At 43.1% G+C, this 22,294-nt stretch overlaps 1 protein-coding gene across 2 annotated transcripts in view; it reads right to left on the reverse strand.

The window, feature by feature from the left end:
- Positions 1 to 739: 739 nt before the first annotated feature.
- LOC136632100 (membrane-spanning 4-domains subfamily A member 4A-like) overlaps positions 740 to 22,294 on the reverse strand; it is a 61,730-nt gene continuing 40,175 nt past the window's right edge. For both annotated transcript variants that reach the window (XM_066606723.1, XM_066606722.1), the window contains 3 exons: positions 18,235 to 18,405; positions 3,819 to 3,938; positions 740 to 2,274 (listed from right to left, as the gene is read on the reverse strand). In XM_066606723.1, the coding sequence (XP_066462820.1) occupies positions 2,194 to 2,274; positions 3,819 to 3,938; positions 18,235 to 18,405 (372 nt within the window). In that variant the 3' untranslated portion in view covers positions 740 to 2,193. The remainder of the gene's footprint in view (positions 2,275 to 3,818; positions 3,939 to 18,234; positions 18,406 to 22,294) is intronic.

Below are 22,294 nucleotides of genomic sequence, written 5' to 3' on the forward strand. Positions count from 1 at the left end.
AATAACGAACATCCCGAACACCCTAATATCCGCACGGATATCAAGTTCGGACGAACACGTTCGCTCATCTCTAAATGTAGCCAAATAACAAGTTGAGGTCAGGACTGTAGAGGTCAGGAAAGCTGGGTGGTTTAGGCACAGATCAAATACCAGGAAATCAGACAAAAAAAACTAGTACTTTCACACAGTATGGAGACTGATTACTCAGATGGGCAGAGTAGCCTTAAATAGCTCAGAACCTGTCAACATTGGTTGGCGACTGGAGAGCTGGGTGAGCATTCTGACCCATTAAGAGGCTGGTCAAGGACGTGCACCCTATGGACAACAACAGCTGAAATGGGATGAAGGAGAACAGGGTGTCCGCCTTGGATAACAGGACCAGGAAAATGGGGACCATGGCCGTAAGCAGGAAGAGGCATGGAAATTCAGCAATCGTGGCCCCGATACATGATGAGGCCTTGTATGTGATTACAAAATCATGCCTGTTTTCCTCCAGAAACCGTGCCTCATCATGTCCAAAGACTCTGTTATTGCAGGTTCAGAGGTCTTTTTTTTGGTGGAATGTTAATGTTAGTACTTTCTAGAAAATTTTACATGGAGGGCTGATAACAGTTTGGTATGAAGACAAAGGTAGATAGCTAATGGCAGATAGTCTAACTATTCCATCATCAGTGAAGTGTTGAACCAGACATTAATGCCCATGGTATTTAATCACCTAAACTATAAGACTAGAAAACACTTTTTGTGGCTTTCAGGTTTCTTTATTAGAATTTGCAAATATAAAATTCTCATTCACATTAATCATTTATAAAAAGTATAAAAATATATAAAGTATACAATAAATCATAAAAACCTTAAATGAATAGAGTTCACGGTAACCAACTAGTTGGTCTCTCAGTCTGTATGAACATAAAGGCTCAAGTTTGTTTGAATAATTATTTGTTAAGAAGGGGTTATGTCCACGGGCGGGTTTGAATTCCAGGATCCACGTGGGGCACCCGTGTGGATGATCCGGAGTTAAAGCCAGCCATAGACAATTATGGGCGCCCACAGCTTAATTAAACCATGCAGGTTTGTTTTCCGGACCCTCCGGTCCTGAAAATAAGTCGCGTCATGGTCAGTTTCGCTGTGGGTCCCGCAGGGAAAGCTTCCATTGAAGTCAATGGAAGCCATCCGATCTGAGGCACACCCGGAACTGTCACTCCTGGTGTGCTGCGGGAGCTCAGGAGATTTTTTTTTAAAAAATCTCTACTGCGCATGTGCGGGGGACGTGACGCCAGGCGGGCTCGCCCACATGCTGGCACGCCCGCCCACATGCAAGAAGGAGATGCCGGATGACCTGCACACATCCGGACTGGTAAGTCATGTCCTCTTGCCGCGGGCAGGGCAGGAGCCTGCGGCGGGTCTCCCCCCCACCGAACCTGACCTGCTCATGGACATGAGGCTGAAGAGTTACTCTAAACTTATGTCAATGGCAAATTGACCTCAGAAGCAGGTCTTGTAGTGGCTATGGAGTTAGCAGAAAGGAAGAGCCTAATTTTACCTGTTCCTATCCTCCGTAACCTCTAACAGACTAGACTTTTTTTTAGGACTATCTACAATTACTGCAGTCTTAACAAACAGAAGAAGAGTAAACAGTCTGAAGGATGCTCTTATGTTCTACAAGGGATGGAAAGGTGCAATCGCATGACTAATATCCAGTGGGGGGAAGATGTCTTTTAATTTGGATAGGTTGCCTTTTTCCACTGTACGCTATTAAGCTTTTTGAACATTATCCATCCACTACTTTCAGGTCTCATTTTTGGCTGTCCAAGATGGCCAACGCAATCTTCTCACTACCTAATCCCCACAAGGCATTGGTACTGTTAGACAATCAATGTACTATACCTGCTCTCTGATTGGGTAGCTTACTTGATCATCACTGGCCAATCGGAGAGCAGGGCACAGTGTGCATTAGCTTGCTGTAAAATTGCAGGGTTCATGTGCTAAAATGCTCCATAGCAGCGAGAGTATTAGCCCATGCGTCTATGTGTTTTTGCTATTGGACAGGATTAGTAAATCTGATCCATTATTGTAAAATGTAGACCCCCACCTAATGAATCAACATGTATACTAGAGCAGGGTACTGTATATGGCTTATATTGACTTCACTTTGTATACTGGGTATATAGATGGGAGGCCGGTGTAAAGCCATCAGTGTATTTTGACTTCTCCATCTGCAGACAACGCTGGTTTCGATTCCTGCACAGTAGTAGTGTGATAGATGACCACCGTCTGGAAGACAAGATATGTTTCTTAGGTACAATTGAGAACCTAAAGGGTCAGTTCACGCAACTGTATTTGAAGTTTACTTTATATATTTTTCTTTCAGTGTCAATGTATATTAACCCCTTTATATCCATCACATAAATGATGCTCTAGCTGCAGCTTCTGAGATCGGCAACAACTCCATTCCTGGCACCCCTTAAAGGGAACTCACTATCACCTTTGAGCCCCTTAAACTATGTTATTTGACTCAAATGTGAGGCAATGGGGAGTCCAAGGAGCTTTTTGATAACCACTGGCTGCCCCATTCCTGCACTGTTTCCCTGCAGGGGTGGCGCACGCACACATTGTAACTCTTCATTCATGGCCTTGTGTGCTTGCTCTCCCTTAGAGATGAATATGAGAGCGCATGCACAGAGCCATCTGAAAAGAGTATGAAACACAACTCTCCATTCCCTCACCTTTGAGTCCCATAGCGAAGTTTATGGGGCTCAAAGGTGATGACAGGTTTCCTTTAAATGCCGGGGTCAGTAGCAACTGCAGCACTTAAAGGGCTGTACCAAGATTGCGAGTCATCCCCTATCCATAGAATAGGAGATAACTTGCTGATTGGTGGAGGTCTCACTACTGAGACTCCCACCGATCTCGAGATTGGGGGCCCCATGTCCCCCATCCTCCTCACTGTGATCTTAATGTACCCCCCAGCGTGAAGAGGAGACTGAATTTGACTGCTGGTCATGCAAGTGCTCTAGTATTCCATTTACTTTCAATGAGATTCTGGAGATACCCAACCGGCACCGGCTCCGGTGTTTCAGTCAACACCATTGAAATGAATGCAGCGCTAGCCGCATATGCTCGACCATCAGTCCCTTCATACTGACATCACAGTGGGGGCAGTGATAGGCAGATAGCGCCTGCAGTGATAGGCAGAGTGAGACATGGGAGTGCTGTTCTACAGATTGGTAGGGGCCTCAGCACTGAGAACCCCATTGATCAACAAGTTATTCCCTATGCTATGGATTGGGGATACCTCGCAATCTTGGTACATCCACGTTAGTTGGATGATAGAGGAAGAGGACCCCATTGTTTTCCCTCACAGAATACCAATTTATAACTATGGCAGCTAGGAGCTTAAAAGGATATTCAGTTTGGAACAAGTTATTTCCTATCCACCGGATAGGATATAACTAGCTGACTGGTGAGTGTCCAATCACTGGGACCCCCACCGATCCCTAGAACTAGGATCTGGTCAGTCCCCAAAGAACGGAGTGGATATCATCCAGTCGCACCGCAGCTCCAGTCATTTCAGTAACAGCACCAGAGACTGCCCAGCAATGTGTTTTCTGGCTCCATTGAAAACAATAGGCGAAGCGTTCCAAAGCAACACCCAAAGATACAATATACCATTATGCAGGTAAAGGAAAAAAAATCGCTCACATATATGACGCCATTCAAAAGAAAAAAATCTCACGTGATATTCTCAGCTATGGGAAAGCGGCCTAAGTAATACTGCATGTGAATCATACATTATAAACATTCAATATGAATCTCACCGTGTCATTATATGATGTCCTGCACACAGTTTTGCATCCAAAGATAGAGGTAGACAAGGCGATGCAAAACTCCAGAGTAGTAAAGAGTAGAATGGTTGATCCAATGCCAATTTCTACAACCTGTAATATTAAAAGACATGGGTAAAATGGGACAAATATCTATCTGTCTATCTCATATCTACAGTAGATATGAAAAGTCCCCACACCCCTGTTGAACTGCCATGTTTTTGTCATGTTAAAAAATCAGACAAAGATGAAAAATAAAAATAACACTAAAATAATGTGGTTGCATAAGTGTGAACACCCTCTTATATTTAGGGATGTGGTCGTGTTCAGAATTAGCCAATCACAGGTTCACCCCTGACCATTTGGCATTGCTAGCATGTCGTCAAAGTGAATATCCACTTTTACATACCATTCTACAGTTTAAATATACACCCCTCAACTTTTAAATTGCAGCACCCAGAAGGACAAGCTGTAAGGTTATGCAAATCAAGGATGTAAAAGGTGTCGCATTTTCAAGCAGCTAGCTCCAATGTGTGGCATGTGGGAGCGGCTTCAGTGATCAACAGCACATTTTTTAGCCACACAAACCTCAAAGATCAGATAAAGTCTTTGTGTATGATTATGTGATGCTTTCTGTTTGTTGATGTTTCAGTTATTGCCGCTTCTTGCAAACTGAGAGTAACAGAATCCATGAATTGAGAGACCTTGGTTTATTACTCTGGCAGATCGCCACGCATGTAGGCCGGGATGTCAGCATGGTTCAAAGTTGCATTTACCAGGGGTTGGGAGAACGATGACAAACTCGAATGATAGCAAGAGTTGCATAGAGGTGAACCTCCTCCCAGACAGATCGTCAGATCATAAGTATGGCGCATAGTGATCCATTCTAAACTGCAAGTAAAATTAGTTGTCAGATTCCAAGCTTAGGGCATTGAACAGGGTCTACACAAACATCAAGAATCATTTCCTTTCAGTATTTGTGCGCCGTCGTCTTCAATGGCTGCCCTCAATTCATAGACTTGCTGATTTTTTGCCGTAAGCTTTATCTTACATATCTCCATAATAAACAAAGTCTAGTAGTGTGAGGTTCGGTGAAGGTGGGGGTATTCTACTGAACCTCTTCATGTAATCCATCTATTTGGCAGATTGTCATTAAAGTAGACCCATACATCATGATGGTATTGTATGGTGCTCCATCTTGTTGGAAATGGAACTCCTCATCCTTGAAGTCCTCTTGAATGTGCGGCGTAACAGATTGCTGCAGCGAGTCCAAGTAAATGGTATTAGTCACAGTAGCGTAAAAAAAAGAATGGTCCAGTGAATCCCTTTGTTGATAAGCCACACCACACTGTAACTCCAGGTAAACTAACACAATGTTTCTCCGTAATACGCGGATTCTCAGGTCCCCAGTAGGTGCAATTGTGGCGGTCAGTTGAGCCATTTAATCTAAATGTAGTCTCATCGCTCCAATCTTTCCTGGACACTGCGCATTCTCTGCACATCTCGCCAAGTGACATTCGTAAAACCGCCCTCTCCAGTCTGGATCTTCTTCATTGACAGCATGGACTATTCTTGGAATGTAACTTGTCTATTGATAGTGCTTCAAAATGTGATGGACACTTGACATTGGAATTTCTGTCTCACAATCTGCTTGCCGCACAAATTTTCTTGGACTCTGGTGATACTTTTCCATCTACCCCTCTTGCTTTGTGGGGCTCGTTGATGTCCGCAGTGTTCCGGAACGTTTCTTGTAGACATTTTGAACAGTTCCATCTGCTTCACACTTATCTCTAATTCGAGTGACAATAAGTCACGTAGGTGGATTTGTTTGAAACTCTTTCTGAAACTTTCTTTGCACTTCAACTTGTCAAACTTTCAGCAGCACCTTAGGATAAATGTCCTTTGTTCTAAGCTTAGTCTGCCTTCACCCATTATTTCTAATTGGTTAAGCCTGAAAAGGAGCGAAAACTAAGTGAGGGAGTTAAATTAAGACTAATGCTAGGTAACACTGGCTTTGCTGCCCAAAGCAACCAACAGGTCTCTGCTTTCATTTTCCAGAGGTGGAATCTGATTGGATGCAATGGGCAACTAAACCAGTTTTCCTTTGCACGCGTTTTGATGTATCTCCCCTAGTGAGTTAGTGAGTTATAAGGCTTTAAAGTGTGTATACGTTTTTTTGGGACACCCTGCAAACTGTAACATAGTGGTCAAAGGCGAAAATACTTTTTAAAGAGGTTGTACGCATAAGGCAATTTTTTTGTAAGACGGTTACCCCAACTCCCCCAAGCCATCAACTGTTGTATGTGGGAAAACCCAAGAGCAAGTGTTCATTACCCCACAGCCCCACCATGGGGGACATGAGACACTACATGGTTTTGATTTAAATCAATGTGCTGCAAGGAGGAAAATGCTTGCACTCCTTTAAACAGTGCATCAGCCTGGACCCTCAGAGAGGCGTATAGCAGCACCAGGGAACAGAGTGCTTACAGTGCTAAGTTGAACAAGTGCATGGAGGCACCAGGAGTAAAACCCATCCCTCCAAGTGGTGCATTGACGCATAGCCAATGTGGTACCAATATTCAAAAAAGGGTCAAAAAGCAAACCTGGAAACTACAGGCCGGTAAGTCTAACTTCTATTGTGGAGGGGCTGGTGCGCGAGTGGGACAGCTTGTCACTTAGCAAAGGGGGGTGCGTGAGTCACGCAGCATGTCACTTTGTGGGGGGGGGGGCTGGTGCGGAAGTCGGGCGGGCTGTCACTTTGCGGGGGGGGGGGGGTGCGTGAGTCGAGCGGCATGTCACTTTGTGGGGGGGAGGGGGCTGGTGCGGGAGTCGGGCGGCCAGTCACTTTGCGGGGGGGGGGAGGTGCGGGAGTCGGGCGGCCTGTCACTTTGCAGGGGGGTTGCGGGAGTCGGGCGGGCTGTCACTTAGCGAAGGGTGGGGGTGCTGTCACATAGAATTGCCGCTGTTAGGTGCTGTCACATAGACTTCTTGCAGGGGTGGGGGTGCTGTCACATAGACTTCTTGCAGGGGTGGGGGTGCTGTCACATAGACTTCTTGCGGGGGTGGGGGGTGTTGTCACATAAACTTGTTTCGGAGGTGGGGGTGCTGTCACATAGACTTGTTGCTGTTGGGTGCTGTCACATAGACTTCTTGCGGGGGTGGGGGTGCTCTAACATAGACTTGTCGCTGTTGGTTGCTGTCACATAGACTTCTTGCGGGGTAGGGGGCTATCACATAGACTTGTCACTGGTGGGTGCTGTCACATAGACTTCTTGCGGAGGTGGGGGTGCTGTCACATAGACTTCTCGCTGTAGGGTGCTGTCACATACACTTCTTGTGGAGGTGGTGGTGCTGTCACATAGACTTGTCGCTGTTGGTTGCTGTCATATAGGCTTCTTGCAGAGGTGGGGGTGCTGTCACATAGACTTGTCGCTGTTGGGTGCTGTCACATAGCCTTTTTGCGGGGGTAGGGGTGCTGTCACATAGACTTGTCGCTGTTTGGTGCTGTCACATAGACTTCTTTTGGGAGTGGGGGTGCTGTCACATTGACTTGTCGCTGGTGGGTGCTGTTACATAGACTTCTTGCGGGGGTGGGGGTGCTGTCACATAGACTCGTCGCTGTTGGGTGCTGTCACATAGACTTCTTGCGGAGGTCGTGGTGCTGTCACATAGACTTGTCGCTGTTGGGTGCTGTCACATAGACTTCTTGCGGGGTGGCGGTGCTGTCACACAGACTTCTTGCAGAGGTGCTGGTGCTGTCACATAGACTTGTTGCTGGTGGGTGTTGTCACATAGACTTCTTGCGGAGGTGGTGGTGCTGTCACATAGACTTGTCACTGTTGAGTGCAGTCACATAGACTTCTTGCGGAGGTGGGGGTGCTGTCACATAGACTTGTCGCTGTTCGGTGCTGTCACATAGACTTCTTGCGGGGGGTGGGGGTGCTGTCACATAGACTTGTCGCTGTTGGTTGCTGTCATATAGGCTTCTTGGGGTGGGGGGCTGCTGTCACATAGACTTGTTGCTGTTGGGTGCTGTCACATAGACTTCTTGCGGAGGTGGTGGTGCTGTCACATAGACTTGTCGCCGGGGAAAGAGTGGGGGGGGTGTTGTCACAGTGATTTGTTGCTGTGGGGTGGGAGGGGGACTGTGACAGTAATTTGTCATGCTGGGGGGGTGGGTGGGGGGCTGTCACAGTAATTTATCCCAGGGTGTAATCCTGCCTGTGCAGGGAGGGGAGGAGGTGAGCTGTGTCTATTGTGAATGGTGGGTCCTGGGGGGGTGGCTGTGGGGGGCACTGTGGACGGGGCACTGTGGAGGGCACTGTGGGGGGCATTTGGGGGGGAACTGTAGGGGGACACTGTGCAAGAGTGCACTATGGGGGGTAACTGTGGTGGGGCCACTGTGGGAGGGCATTGTGGGGGGTGACACTGGAGGGGGGAACTGTGGTGGGGGCATTGTGGGGGGTGCACTGTGGGGGGTGACACTGTGGAGGGGCATGTGTGTGGTGGAGGCACTGAGGGGGTGTACTGTGGAGGGCACTGTGGGGGGGTCATTGTGGGGGGTGCACTGTGTGGCGGCACTGTGGGGAGGTCATTGTGGGGGGGGTGCATTGTGTGTGGACACTGTGAAGGGGCGACTGTGGGGGGGGCACTCGCGGGGGATACTGTGGAGGGGGGGACCATGTGTGGGGCAGTGTGGAGGGGGCACTGTGTGGGCACTGTGAGGGGGGGCATGTGTGTGTAGGGCATGTTTGGTGCTACTTTCACTTTCAATAGCAGAGGATCGCAATCCTCTGCTATTGAAAGTACTGCTAGAGATCACGATCTTGATCACGATGTCCCCTCGTCATTGGACACTGGGACACTGTTGTCACAGTGTCCAGTGATGAGGGGACATGCCGGGGAGATGAAAGAATCTCCTGCTACAGCTGTCACAGCAGTAGCAGGAGATCACACTGCCCTCTCATTGCTTTGAATGGAGCTGCCGGCTCGATTCAAAGCAGTGAAGCGTGCGTCTCCCGGGAGCGCGCACGCTGGGGAGAGAGAGAGGCAGCAGTGCATCATGGGAACTACCCAGCGGCGCTATCTTTGAAAAATTCTTTACGCCACTTTATAAGGGGAAGAAAAGGAATAAAAAGGTGAGCAAAATATCATTTTTTATGTGTAAAGCTGTAGTGTGTGATGCTTTCACTCCACAGGGCATTAATGGGGGAAAAAAATCAGTTTGGGCGGCGGGACAACCCCTTTAACTGCAGCAAGCGGTGTCAGGCAGCTGCTGACAAGGCAGATAGGACCATGGGGTGCATCAAAAGTCATCTAGGGGCACATGACGAGAACATTGCTCTACCTCTTTAAAAGTCACTGGTCAGACCATATATGGAATATTGTGTTCAGTTTTGGGCACCAGTAGTCAAGAAGGACATATCAGAGCTTGAGGGGGTACAAAGGTGGGCAACTAAAGTAATAAACGGAATGGGCGGATTACAATTGCCAGAGAGGTTATCATAATTAGGATTATTTAGTTTAGAAAAAAGCCGGTGGAGGGGCGACCTAAAAACTATATATAAATATATCACGGGACAATACAGAGATCTCTCCCATCATCTATTTATACCCAGGCCTGTGACTGTAACAAGAATGTGCCCTCTTTATCTTGAGGAAAGAAGCTTTCTACACTAACATAGAAGGGGGTTCTTCACTGTAAGAGCAGTGAGACCATGGAACTCTCTGCCTGGGAACATGGTGATGGTAAATTCAATAAAAGAATCGAGGAGGGATTATTTTGTTTGCCAGATTGGAGTCAGGAAAGAAAATTGGCCTCTACTTCATTGAGTTTTTGTTCTGCCTTCCTCTGGATCAACATTGAGGAGGGGTAATAGGCTGAACTGGATGACCGTATGTATTTTTTTGGCCTTATATACTATACTAGCTGATATACCCGGCTTCGCCTGAGTTAATTTGGTACTGGTGTTTATCTGGTGTTCACACGGAAAATTTTATGAAGTCGTCGTTACTTTAGAGATACCGAGGAAAAAGATATGTTCACCATTTTGCATAGTTCTTTGCGTTACCCAGGAAACACCACGGGAGGTAACCATGTGATGTTTCCTTTATATAAAATGACATCAGGAAGTGAGAGAATTAGATTCCATACGTAAAATTTGGACGCTAATTCTTTTGCGCTTAGAATTGAATAATCGAGTTTGGACCCATTAACTTTTCCAATTTATGACATAATCAATGCCCGTTCCAAATTTGAAGTTTCTATGACATCGGGAAGTGAGAGAATTAGATTTTGTACGTAAAATGTGGACGCTAATTCTTTTGTGATTAGAATTGAACAATCGAGGTGAGACCCATTAACTTTTCCTATTTATGACATAATCAATGCCCGTTCCAAATTTCATGCTTCTATGACATCAAGAAGTGAGAGAATCAGATTCCGTACGTAAAATTTGGATGCTAGTTCTTTTGCGCTAGAATTGAATAATCGAGTTGGGACCCATTAACTTTTCCTATTTGACATATTCAATGCTTATGGCAAATTTCATGTTTCTATGACATTGGGAAGTGAGAGATTTAGATTATGTACGTAAAATTTCGATGTTAATACTTTTGCGCTAGAATTAAATAATCGAGTTGGGACCCATTACCTTTTCCTAGTTATGACATAATCAATGCTCATGGCAAATTTCATGTTTCTACAAAAACGGGAAGTGAGAGAATTAGATTCCGTACATAAAATTTGGACGCTAATGCTTTTGCGCTTAGACTTGAATAATCAAGTTGGGACCCATTAACTTTTCATATTTATGACACAATCAATGCCTGTGCCAAATTTCAAGTTTCAATTACACCAAGAAGTGAGAGAATTAGATTTTGTACGTAAAATGTGGACGCTAATTCTTTTGCACTTAGAATTGAATAATCGAGTTGGGACCCATTAACTTTTCCTTTGTACGACATAATAATCAATGCACGTGCTAAATTTCAAGTAAGAAAATTAGATTACGTACGTAAAATTTGGACGCTAATTCTTTTGCGCATAGAATTGAATAATCAAGTTGGGACACATTAACATTTCCAATTTATGACACAATCAATGGCCGTGCCAAATTTCAAGTTTCTATGACACCAGGAAGTGAGAGAATTAGATTCCGTACGTAAAATTTGGATGCTAATTCTTTTGTGCTAAGAATTGAATAATCGAGCTAGGACCTACTAACTTTTTCTATTTATGACATTATCAATGCTCATGCCAGATTTCATGTTTCTACGACATCGGGAAGTGAGAGAATTAGATCCCGTACATAAAATTTGGACGCTTATTCTTTTGCACATAGAATTGAATAATCGAGTTGGGACCCATTAGCTTTTCCTATTTATGACATAATCAATGCTCATGCCAAATTTCATGTTTCTATGACATCGGGAAGTTGGAGAATTAAATTCTGTACGCAAAATTTGGACGCTAATTCTTTTGCTCTAATAATTGAATAGTCGAGTTGGGACCAATTAGCTTTTCCTATTTATGACATAATCAATGCCCGTGCCAAATTTCAAGTTTCTCTGACATCGGGAAGTGAGAGAATTAGATTCCGTATGTAAAATTTGGACGCTAATTCTTTTGCACTTAGAATTGAATAATCGAGTTGGGACCTATTAACTTTTCCTATTTATGACATTATCAATGCTCATGCCAAATTTCATGTTTCTACGACATCGGGAAGTGAGAGAATTAGATCCCGTATGTAGAATTTGGACGCTAATTCTTTTGCGCATAGAATTGAATAATCGAGTTGGGACCCATTAGCTTTTCTTATTTATGACATAATCAATGCTCGTGCCAAATTTCACGTTTCTATGACACCGGAAAGTAAGAAAATTATATTCCGTACGTAAAATTTGGACGCTAATTCTTTTGTGCATAGAGTTGAATAATCGAGTTGGGACCCATTAGCTTTTCCTATTTATGACATAATCAATGCTTGTGCCAAATTTCACGTTTCTATGACACCGGAAAGTGAGAAAATTATGTTCTGTACGTAAAATTTGGACGCTAATTCTTTTGCACATAGAATTGAATAATTGAGTTGGGACCCATTAGCTTTTCCTATTTATGACATAATCAATGCTCGTGCCGAATTTCGAGTTTCTATGACACCGGGAAGTGAATTAGATTCGGTACGTAATCTTTGGACGCTAATTCTTTTGCGCATAGAATTGAATAATCAAGTTGGGACCTATTAACTTCTCCTATTTATGACATATTCAATGCTCGTGCCAAATTTTAAGTTTCTATGACATTGGGAAGTGAGAGATTTAGATTATGTACGTAAAATTTTGACGCCAATTCCTTTGCGCTAGAATTGAATAATCGAGTTGGGACTCAATTACTTTTCCTATTTTGGAGATAATCTATGCTGGTGCCAAAATTCATGTTTCTACGACATCGGGAAGTTGGAGAACTTTTGGCGAGTCAGTCAGTCAGTCAGTGAGTAAGTCAGTGAGGGCTTTCGTCTTTATATATATATAGACTAGCTGATATACCCGGCTTCGCCCGAGTTAATTTGGTACTGGTGTTTATCTGGTGTTCACACGGAAATCTTATGAAGTCGTGGTTACTTTAGAGATACCGGAAAAACATATGTTCACCATTTTGCGTAGTTCTCTGTGTTACCCAGGAAACACCACGTGGAGGCAACCATGCGACGTTTCCTTTATATAAAATGACATCAGGAAGTGAGAGAATTAGATTCCATACGTAAAATGTGGACGCTAATTCTTTTGCGCTTAGAATTGAACAATTGAGGTGGGACCCATTAGCTTTTCCTATTTATGACATAATCAATGCTCGTGCCAAATTTCACATATCTATGACACCGGAAAGTGAAAAAATTACATTCCGCACGTAAAATTTGGACGCTAATTCTTTTGCGCTAGAATTGAATATTCTAGTTAGGACCAATTAGCTTTTCCTATTTATGACATAATCAATGCGCGTGCCAAATTTCACGTTTCTATGACACCGGAAAGTGAGAAAATTACATTCCGTACGTAAAATTTTGACGCTAATTCTTTTGCGCATAGAATTGAATAATCGAGTTGGGACCCATTAGCTTTTCCTATTTATGACCTAATCAATGCCCGTGCCAAATTTTAAGTTTCTATGTGAGAAAATTGGATTCCGTACGTAAAATTTGGACGCTAATTCTTTTGCGCATAGAATTGAATAATCAAGTTGGGACCCATTAGCTTTTCCTATTCATGACATAATCAATGCTCCTGCCAAATTTCACGTTTCCATGACACTGGAAAGTGAGAAAAATACATTCCGTACGTAAAATTTTGATGCTAATTCTTTTGCGCATAGAATTGAATAATCGAGTTGGGACCCATTAGCTTTTCCTATTTATGACATAATCAATGCCCGTGCCAAATTTTAAGTTTCTATGTGAGAAAATTACATTCCGTACGTAAAATTTGGATGCTAATTCTTTTGCGCATAGAATTAAATAACGGAGTTGGGGCCCATTAGCTTTTCCTATTTTTGACATAATCAATGCTCGTGCCAAATTTCACGCTTCTATGACACTGGAAAGTGAGAAAAATACATTCCGTACGTAAAATTTGGACGCTAATTGTTTTGCGCATAGAATTGAATAATCGAGTTGGCACCCATTAGTTTTTCCTATTTAGGACATATTCAATGCCCGTGCCAAATTTTAAGTTTCTATGTGAGAAAATTGGATTCCGTACATAAAATTTGGATGCTAATTCTTTTGCGCATAGAATTGAATAATCGAGCTGGGACCCATTAGCTTTTCTTATTTATGGCATAATCAATGCTCCTGCCAAATTTCACGTTTCTATGACACTGGAAAGTGAGAAAATTACATTCCGCACGTAAAATTTTGATGCTAATTCTTTTGCGCATAGAATTGAATAATCGAGTTGGGACCCATTAGCTTTTCCTATTTATGACATATTCAATGCCCGTGCCAAATTTTAATTTTCTATGTGAGAAAATTGGATTCCGTACATAAAATTTGGATGCTAATTCTTTTGCGCATAGAATTGAATAATCGAGCTGGGACCCATTAGCTTTTCTTATTTATGGCATAATCAATGCTCGTGCCAAATTTCACGTTTCTATGACACTGGAAAGTGAGAAAAATACATTCCGTACGTAAAATTTTGATGCTAATTCTTTTGCGCATAGAATTGAATAATGGAGTTGGGACCCATTAGCTTTCCCTATTTATGACATAATCAATGCTCGTGCCAAATTTCACGTTTCTATGACACTGGAAAGTGAGAAAAATACATTCCGTACGTAAAATTTTGACGCTAATTCTTTTGTGCATAGAATTCAATAATCGAGATAGGACCCATTAGCTTTTCCTATTTATGACATAATCAATGCCCGTGCCAAATTTTAAATTTCTATGTGAGATAATTGGATTCCGTACGTAAAATTTGGACGCTAATTCTTTTGCGCATAGAATTGAATAATCGAGTTGGGATCCATTAGCTTTTCCTATTTATGACATAGTCAATGCTCGTGCCAAATTTCACGTTTCTATGACACTGGAAAGTGAGAGAAATACATTCCGTACGTAAAATTTGGACGCTAATTCTTTTGCGCATAGAATTGAATAATGGAGTTGGGACCCATTAGCTTTTCTTATTTAAGACATAATCAATGCTTGTGCCAAATTTCACATTTCTATGACACTGGAAAGTGAGAAAAATGCATTCCGTACGTAAAATTTTGATGCTAATTCTTTTGCGCATAGAATTGAATAATGGAGTTAGGACACATTAGCTTTTCCTATTTATGACATAATCAATGCTCGTGCCAAATTTCACGTTTCTATGACACTGGAAAGTGAGAAAAATACATTCCGCATGTAAAATTTTTGCTGCTAATTATTTTGCTAATAGAATTGAATAATCGAGTTGGGACCCATTAGCTTTTCCTATTTATGACATAATCAATGCCCGTGCCAAATTTCGAGTTTCTATGACACCGGGAACTGAAAGAATTAGATTCCGTACATAAAATTTGGACGCTAATTCTTGTGCGCATATAATTGAATAATCGAGTTGGGACCTATTAACTTTTCCTATTTATGACATAATCAATGCCCGTGCCAAGTTTTAAGTTTATATGACATTGGGAAGTGAGAGATTTAGATTATGTACGTTAAATTTTGACGCCAATTCTTTTGCGCTAGAATTGAATAATCGAGTTGGGACCCAATTACTTTTCCTATTTTGGAGATAATCTATGCTCGTGCCAAAATTCATGTTTCTATGACATCGGGAAGTTGGAGAACTTTTGGCGAGTCAGTCAGTCAGTGAGTGAGTGAGTCAGTGAGTGAGTCAGTGAGTCAGTGAGGGCTTTCAGCTTTATATATATAGACTAGCTGATATACCCGGCTTCGCCCGAGTTAATTTGGTACTGGTGTTTATCTGGTGTTCACATGGAAAATCTTATGAAGTCGTGGTTACTTTAGAGATACTGAGGAAAAAGATATGTTCACCATTTTGCATAATTCTCTGCATTACCCAGAAAACACCACGTGGAGGTAACCATGCAACGCTTCCTTTATATAAAATGACATCAGAAAGTGAGAGAATTAGATTACATACATAAAATGTGGACACTAATTCTTTTGCGCTTAGAATTGAATAATCGAGTTGGGACCCATTATCTTTTCATATTTATGACACAATCAATGCTTCTGCCAAATTTCATGTTTCTATGACATTGGGAAGTGAGAGATTTAGATTATGTACGTAAAATTTGGACGCTAATTCTTTTGCGTATAGAATTGAATAATGGAGTTGGGACCCATTAGCTTTTCCTATTTATGACATAATCAATGCTCGTGCCAAATTTCCCGTTTCTATGACACCGGAAAGTGAGAAAATTACATTCCGCACGTAAAATTTCAACACCAATTCTTTTGCGCTAAAATTGAATAATCGAGTTGGGACTCATTAGCTTTTCCTATATATGACATAATCAATGCTCGTGCCAAATTTCCTGTTTCTATGACACCGGAAAGTGAAAAAATTACATTCCGCACGTAAAATTTGGACGCTAATTCTTTTGCGCATAAAATTGAATAATCGAGTTGCGACCTATTAGCTTTTCCTATTTATGACATAATCAATGCTCGTGCCAAATTTCATGTTTCTATGACACCGGAAAGTGAAAAAATTACATTCCGCACGTAAAATTTTGACGCCAATTCTTTTGCGCTAGAATTGAATAATTGAGTTGGGACCCATTCGCTTTTCCTATGTATGACATAATCAATGCTCGTGCCAAATTTCCCGTTTCTATGACACCGGAAAGTGAAAAAATTACATTCCGTACGTAAAATTTGGACGCTAATTCTTTTGCGCATAGAATTGAATAATGGAGTTGGGACCCATTAGCTTTTCTTATTTATGACATAATCAATGCTCGTGCCAAATTTCCCGTTTCTATGACACCGGAAAGGGAAGAAATTACATTCCGTACGTAAAATTTGGACGCTAATTCTTTTGCGCATAGAATTGAATCATCGAGTTGGGACCCATTAGCTTTTCTTATTTATGACATAATCAATGCTCGTGCCAAATTTCCTGTTTTTATGACACCGGAAAGTGAAAAAATTACATTCCGCACATAAAATTTTGACGCCAATTCTTTTGCGCATAGAATTGAATATTCGAGTTGGGACCTATGAGCTTTTCCTATTTATGACATAATCAATGCTCGTGCCAAATTTCCCGTTTCTATGACACCGGAAAGTGAGAAAATTAGATTCCGTACGTAAAATTTGGACGCTAATTCTTTTGCGCATAGAATTGAATAATCGAGTTGGGACCCATTAGCTTTTCCTATTTATGTCATAATCAATGCCTGTGCCAAATTTTAAGTTTCTAAGGCATTGGGAAGTGACAGATTTAGATTATGTACGTAAAATTTCGACGCCAATTCTTTTGCGCTAGAATTGAATAATCGAGTTGGGACCCAATTACTTTTCCTATTTTGGAGATAATCTATGCTCGTGCCAAAATTCATGTTTCTACGATATCGGGAAGTTGGAGAACTTTTGGCGAGTCAGTCAGTGAGTCAGTGAGTGAGTGAGTGAGTGAGTGAGTGAGTGAGTGAGTGAGTGAGTGAGTGAGTCAGTCAGTCAGTCAGTGAGGGCTTTCGTCCTTATATATATAGATTACTATGTTACATGTTATAGTCACTGATTATTTCAGTATGGTCCGTGATCCCATGAGTTATTCTGATTGCTAGTTTGGAGTCAAGAAGTAATTTTGTTCCCCTAAAATGAGGAAAATTGATTTCTACTGCATGCTTTTTTTACCTTCCTCTAGGTGAACATTAGAGGGTAATAGGTGGCATGTGATGTCGCTATTGAGAGACAACCGCGTTGCCAGGGGAGAGTGTGTGGATGGAGGTCCCACAACCAAGGAAGGTCCTGGAACTTACTAGTCACTGCAGAGAGATGTCCCCCCCCCCCCCCCTCCATATAGGTCCTGGAAGTTACTAAATACCTGATAGATAACAATGTTAGCTATGGCCCAGATGAGAAGGCACAGACTGTGCATGGAGGTCAGAGGTGATGTGTGGCAGAGAGATACCCACTGTGTGCCATAGCCTGCATTTGAACTACAGGAAAAGCAGGCTGAGCAAGGCGTGGAAACCACAAAGAATCAGTTATTAACAGACCAAAGTCCACTTGGATCAGAGAGCAATGGTCAACAGGGATACTGCTGCCCCAAGTGTGACCATCTGCAAGAGGGAAAGCATCAGCACTGAGTCCTCAATTTCAGAGGAATAATAGGACAACTCATCAAGTTCCAATTCACTGTCTCGTAAGTGAGGTTGACCTCATTAAGCATTGGTGTGCACACCAGTGAGGATGAGTTAGCTGACGGGCAGGTCTGCTGTGCACTCAAGAGGGCACAAATACTAGATTTACGTGTATGAGGAATTTACCCAGAGTTCTACTGCATAGTACTGAACTGTTATATGCGCACATATTTCACACAATATGTGTGAGCGACAACATGGGAGTCTATGGCAGATTGGAACAGCGTATTACACATACAGAACCCACGGATGTAGTACGCTGTCACCACACGCCCATGTGAAGAAGCCCTAATGCACAAGAAGCCCTAACAAGCTGGTCCCTCAAGAGCGGGAGTTACTCTCCATTCTGGCTAATAAATTAGGACATGGTGGAAGACCTTTCTTAATTTGGAATTCTCTTATGGGTTATTTGAAAACATGTTTTCAAAACCAGACAATCTCTTTAAATTACAAAAGAAAGTGCATAAACGAAAGTAAAAATACCTATTTCGCTGGAAAAAAAATAATATTTTTTTAAATTACCTGTGGTGAGAATTCCCCCTCACATGTTTGGCTTCCCTTGTAATATACACAGTGGTTATCATTGTGGTGATAATACCACCATAAGGTGCTCATAAAATATGAGACAAGTATTGCCACTGTAATCACCGCTGCTATACAGCTGAGTATATTTAGAGCCAAGGTTGCGGTCACCTGCAATGAAAAAAAAATCCTAAGGTTATAAATAAATATAAATTACCAAATAGAAAACGTTTACTAGATAATAGTGAAAGTTGTCAGAGGGTGACGACGCTGAATCTCCATGCAAGCTCTGGCATTGATTGAAAGTGCTAGTAAAATATAATTATCTGGACTACCAGAGAATGGTAAATGCTTGCCAGGACCTGATATTGGATCATGGACCATCAACAGGTAATTTTATGTTCACATCAAATAAGTTAGATAAGTTTAACCCCTTCCTGACTGCATAACATTAATATATGCCATGCGGTCGTGAAGGGTGTAGGGAGTAAACTTAGGAGCCAAGTGTGCTCCATACCCGATGACCGTCAGCTCTTTCTGACTGTATTAAACAGCTGACGCCCGCACTGTATGCAGAGAGGTCGTCCTGCGACCTCTCTGCATACATACCCCACCGCTCCATGACGTACCTATACGTCATGGAGCAGGAAGGGGTTAAAGCCCCCGAACGCTGTGAGATCAGGGGAGCCGTGCAGGTGTCATAGCTGCCGGGGGCCTTCTGAAAAGCCCCAGGTCAGCCTTGAGAGACTGCCTATCAAGCCATCCCCATGGGGTGGCTTGATAGGCTGCCTGTCAGAATGCAGTATGACGTAATGCTGAAGCATTACGTCATACTGCAGGAGCGATCAAAGTATCCCATATTATAGTCCCCCAGGGGGACTTAAAAGTAAAGTTAAAAAAAGGGCAATAAAGTTTTTTAATTGTAAAAAAAAAAATGTAATAAAAGTTTTAATCACCCCCCTTTTGCCATATCTATAATTAAAAAGTCTAAATAATAAAATAAAAATACATATTTGGTATCGCCACATCTGTAAAAGTTCGATCTATCAAAGTAGCGCATTATTTACCCCGCACTGTGAACGTCGTCCCAAAAAAAAGCAATAAAAAGCGATCAAAAAGTTGTACGTATTCCAAATTAGTACTTCTGGAAAGTATAGGATCCCGCAAAAAATGAGCCTCTGCTGAACTACGTCAATGAAAAAATAAAAAAGTTATTGTGCGCACAAGATGACCGCAGAAAATAATTGAAAAAAAATTAAATGTCTTTGGAAAAAAAAAGAGTAGTAAAAAAAAAAAAAACTATACAAGTTTGGTATCGTAGTAATCGTACTGACCCATAGAATAAAGTTATCATGTCGTTTTTGTTGCAGTTTGTGCGCTGTAGAAACGACGCACTGAAATATGGCGGAATGTCGTTTTTTTTTTTCAATTTACTCCACTTAGAATTTTTTAAAAGTTTTTCAGTACATTATATGGCACATTAAATAGCACAACTCGCCACACAAAAAACAAGCCCTCATACAGCGACGTCGAGGGATAAATACAGGAGTTACGATTTTTTTAAGAGGGGAGGAAAAAATGAAAATGGAAACAAAAGGGCGGAGCCTGGCCGCGGAGCAACATGGCCGCTTGAGACCGGAGCTCCCTCAGCACAGTGCTCACGGAGGTCTCCCAGCACCGCTCACAGCCGCGGAAATGAGGTGGATCACGAAGGACAGTGGGGGAGAGCAACCCTGCACTCCCAAAGGAACAAAAAGCCAGACACGCATGCAGCATTACCTAAAGGAGCGCGGCTCCCGCTCCCCGCATCCGTCTTCCAAGATGGCGCCGGCCCAGGGAACTGCTTCTACGTACAGTAAGGAGGGGGAGGGAGAGCTCTCCTCCTCGGGGCTTCATGAAGGAGCTAATTCTGAACGCCCTGAACCCCATTATAGCTGATCTTACAGAAATAAAGGAGGACATTAAACAGATGGGCTGCCGAATCGAAGACCTTGAGACTGCCTCTGCCTGTCACCTCCCATGCCCTTCCCATAGCCTAAATATTAAAAGATCAACATGAGAATTTAAATCGGGCACTCATCTTACAGGAGGATCTTGAAAACCGCAACAGGAGGTGCAATGTATGATTTAAGGGCCTCCCAGAGACCTGGGCTGCGGAGTCCCTCTGCAAGGTTGCCTCAGAAATTTTTGAGCAGCTCCTAGGAGCAGATAGAGCAGCTTCAATAACCATCGAACGGGTCCACAGGGCCCTCAGACCCCTACCTCCCCCAACAGATCCCCCTCGAGATGTCGTCTGCAAATCGCTCTCTTTTCAGGACAGTTCTGCTGTACTAAAAGCTGCAGAACTCTGTAAAGATCTCAAATACGGTGACTCCTCTATCCAGATTTTTCAGGATCTCTCACCGGCCACCCTAGCAAAACGACGCATTCTTCGCCCTCTCTTGGTAGCGCTAAGGGCAAGGGACATACGCTATGCTTGGCTATTCCCTTTTGGCATCAGCATATTTTATAAGAGCCGCAGATTTATGGTTCGTTCCTTGGAGGATCTCCGCAGTTGCTGGGAGCATCTGGAGATGGACCCTATAGAACTACCATGTTGGCTACCCCTTCCGGAGTTCCCTAGACTGCTGAAGCTCCCTCCACCTGAAGCATGGCAAGTGGCCGGCAATCTTAAGTCCCCTAAAGGGAAAAAGAAAAAAGTTAAGGACCCTGTAGCCAACATGGATACCTGAGCTTGAGGACATTTCTTTTTCCCGTGTTGCAACCCTTGGGACTGATCCCACCGGCCTGTTCCGATAGGCCGAGAGAGATCCCACTCGTGTCTGGACATTCCCCTTGACCGGCCCCCCGAGGGACCCTTTTTCCACCAAGAGGTCCCAGGGTGACACGCACTGTCCTCTCTGTTCAATAGTCCAACTGACTCACAAATTACTATCTTGAATGTTTACTCATGTTTCTTTCCAGAGAAGGTTTATTCTTTCCGCGACTGTTGCATTTGTTATTCAATTTATGTGACCTGGTGAGCGTCTGTCTGATCAGGCTGATTTCATAGTTGTCTGTCCTTTAGTCTAGAGCACAGACAACTCGCCCCCACTCAGACCCGAGTCCTCGACCTCCGGACTCGGTGACTCTAAATTTCATTTGTTAAGTTAGCGTGATTTCTGTTTGTCTACTAATTGTTCTAATCTCCCCCTCTGTATCAAATCCCGACCCCCCCCTCTTTCCTCCCCATTAATTCCCTCAAACCTCCCCTAACCTCAGTCTACATTCTTATTAGAGAAGAGGAAGGCCAGATCTTGAAGGATAAGCTTGACTTTGCCAGTAACATTTCTTCCTTTCTTCACCTGCAAGAAAAAGAAACACCTATCTGCTCCGTATTCGCGACATGGACGATCGTATACGTGTCACGACTATCAACGTCAACGGTTTGAATTCCCCTCGAAAGAGGCACCACATTGCACTTCTATTAAAGAGGTACGGCTCTGGAGTCGTGTTCCTGCAGGAGACCCACTTCAGGGGAGATAGATGCCTGTCCCTACCAGGTAAGCAGTATCCACTCGCATTCCACAACTCCCACCCTTCATCCGCCTCAAAAGAGGTCTCAATTCTGCTACACAAATCACTCAACTTCGCTTGTGAGGCATGCCACTCAGACGAGGAGGGCAGGGTTCTATTTCTAAGAGGCCTTCTAAACAACACTAAGATAACCCTTGCAAATTTATATACCCCTAACACCGACCAGGTGACATGGCTGACCAAACAACTAGAGGCACTCAAACATTTTGCTAATGGCCAGATCATCCTGGGTGGAGATCTTAATCTTACTCTCTGTCCTCTACTAGATTCTTCAGGAGGAAAATCGCAGATATCCCAGAGGAAATTAAACAAACTCATTCGTACTCTCTCTGAGATGGATGATGGATGTGGTGGACAGCTGGAGATGTTTAAATCCGACCTCCAGAGATTACACTTTTCTCTCACAGGTCCACTCCTCCTTCCAGCGCTTTGATTATGTCTTTGTGTCTTCTTCCCTCCTCCAGCATGTAGAGAAGGCCTCAAT

The sequence above is a fragment of the Eleutherodactylus coqui genome, chromosome 6, assembly GCF_035609145.1.
Source record: "Eleutherodactylus coqui strain aEleCoq1 chromosome 6, aEleCoq1.hap1, whole genome shotgun sequence".
Lineage (NCBI taxonomy): Eukaryota > Metazoa > Chordata > Amphibia > Anura > Eleutherodactylidae > Eleutherodactylus > Eleutherodactylus coqui.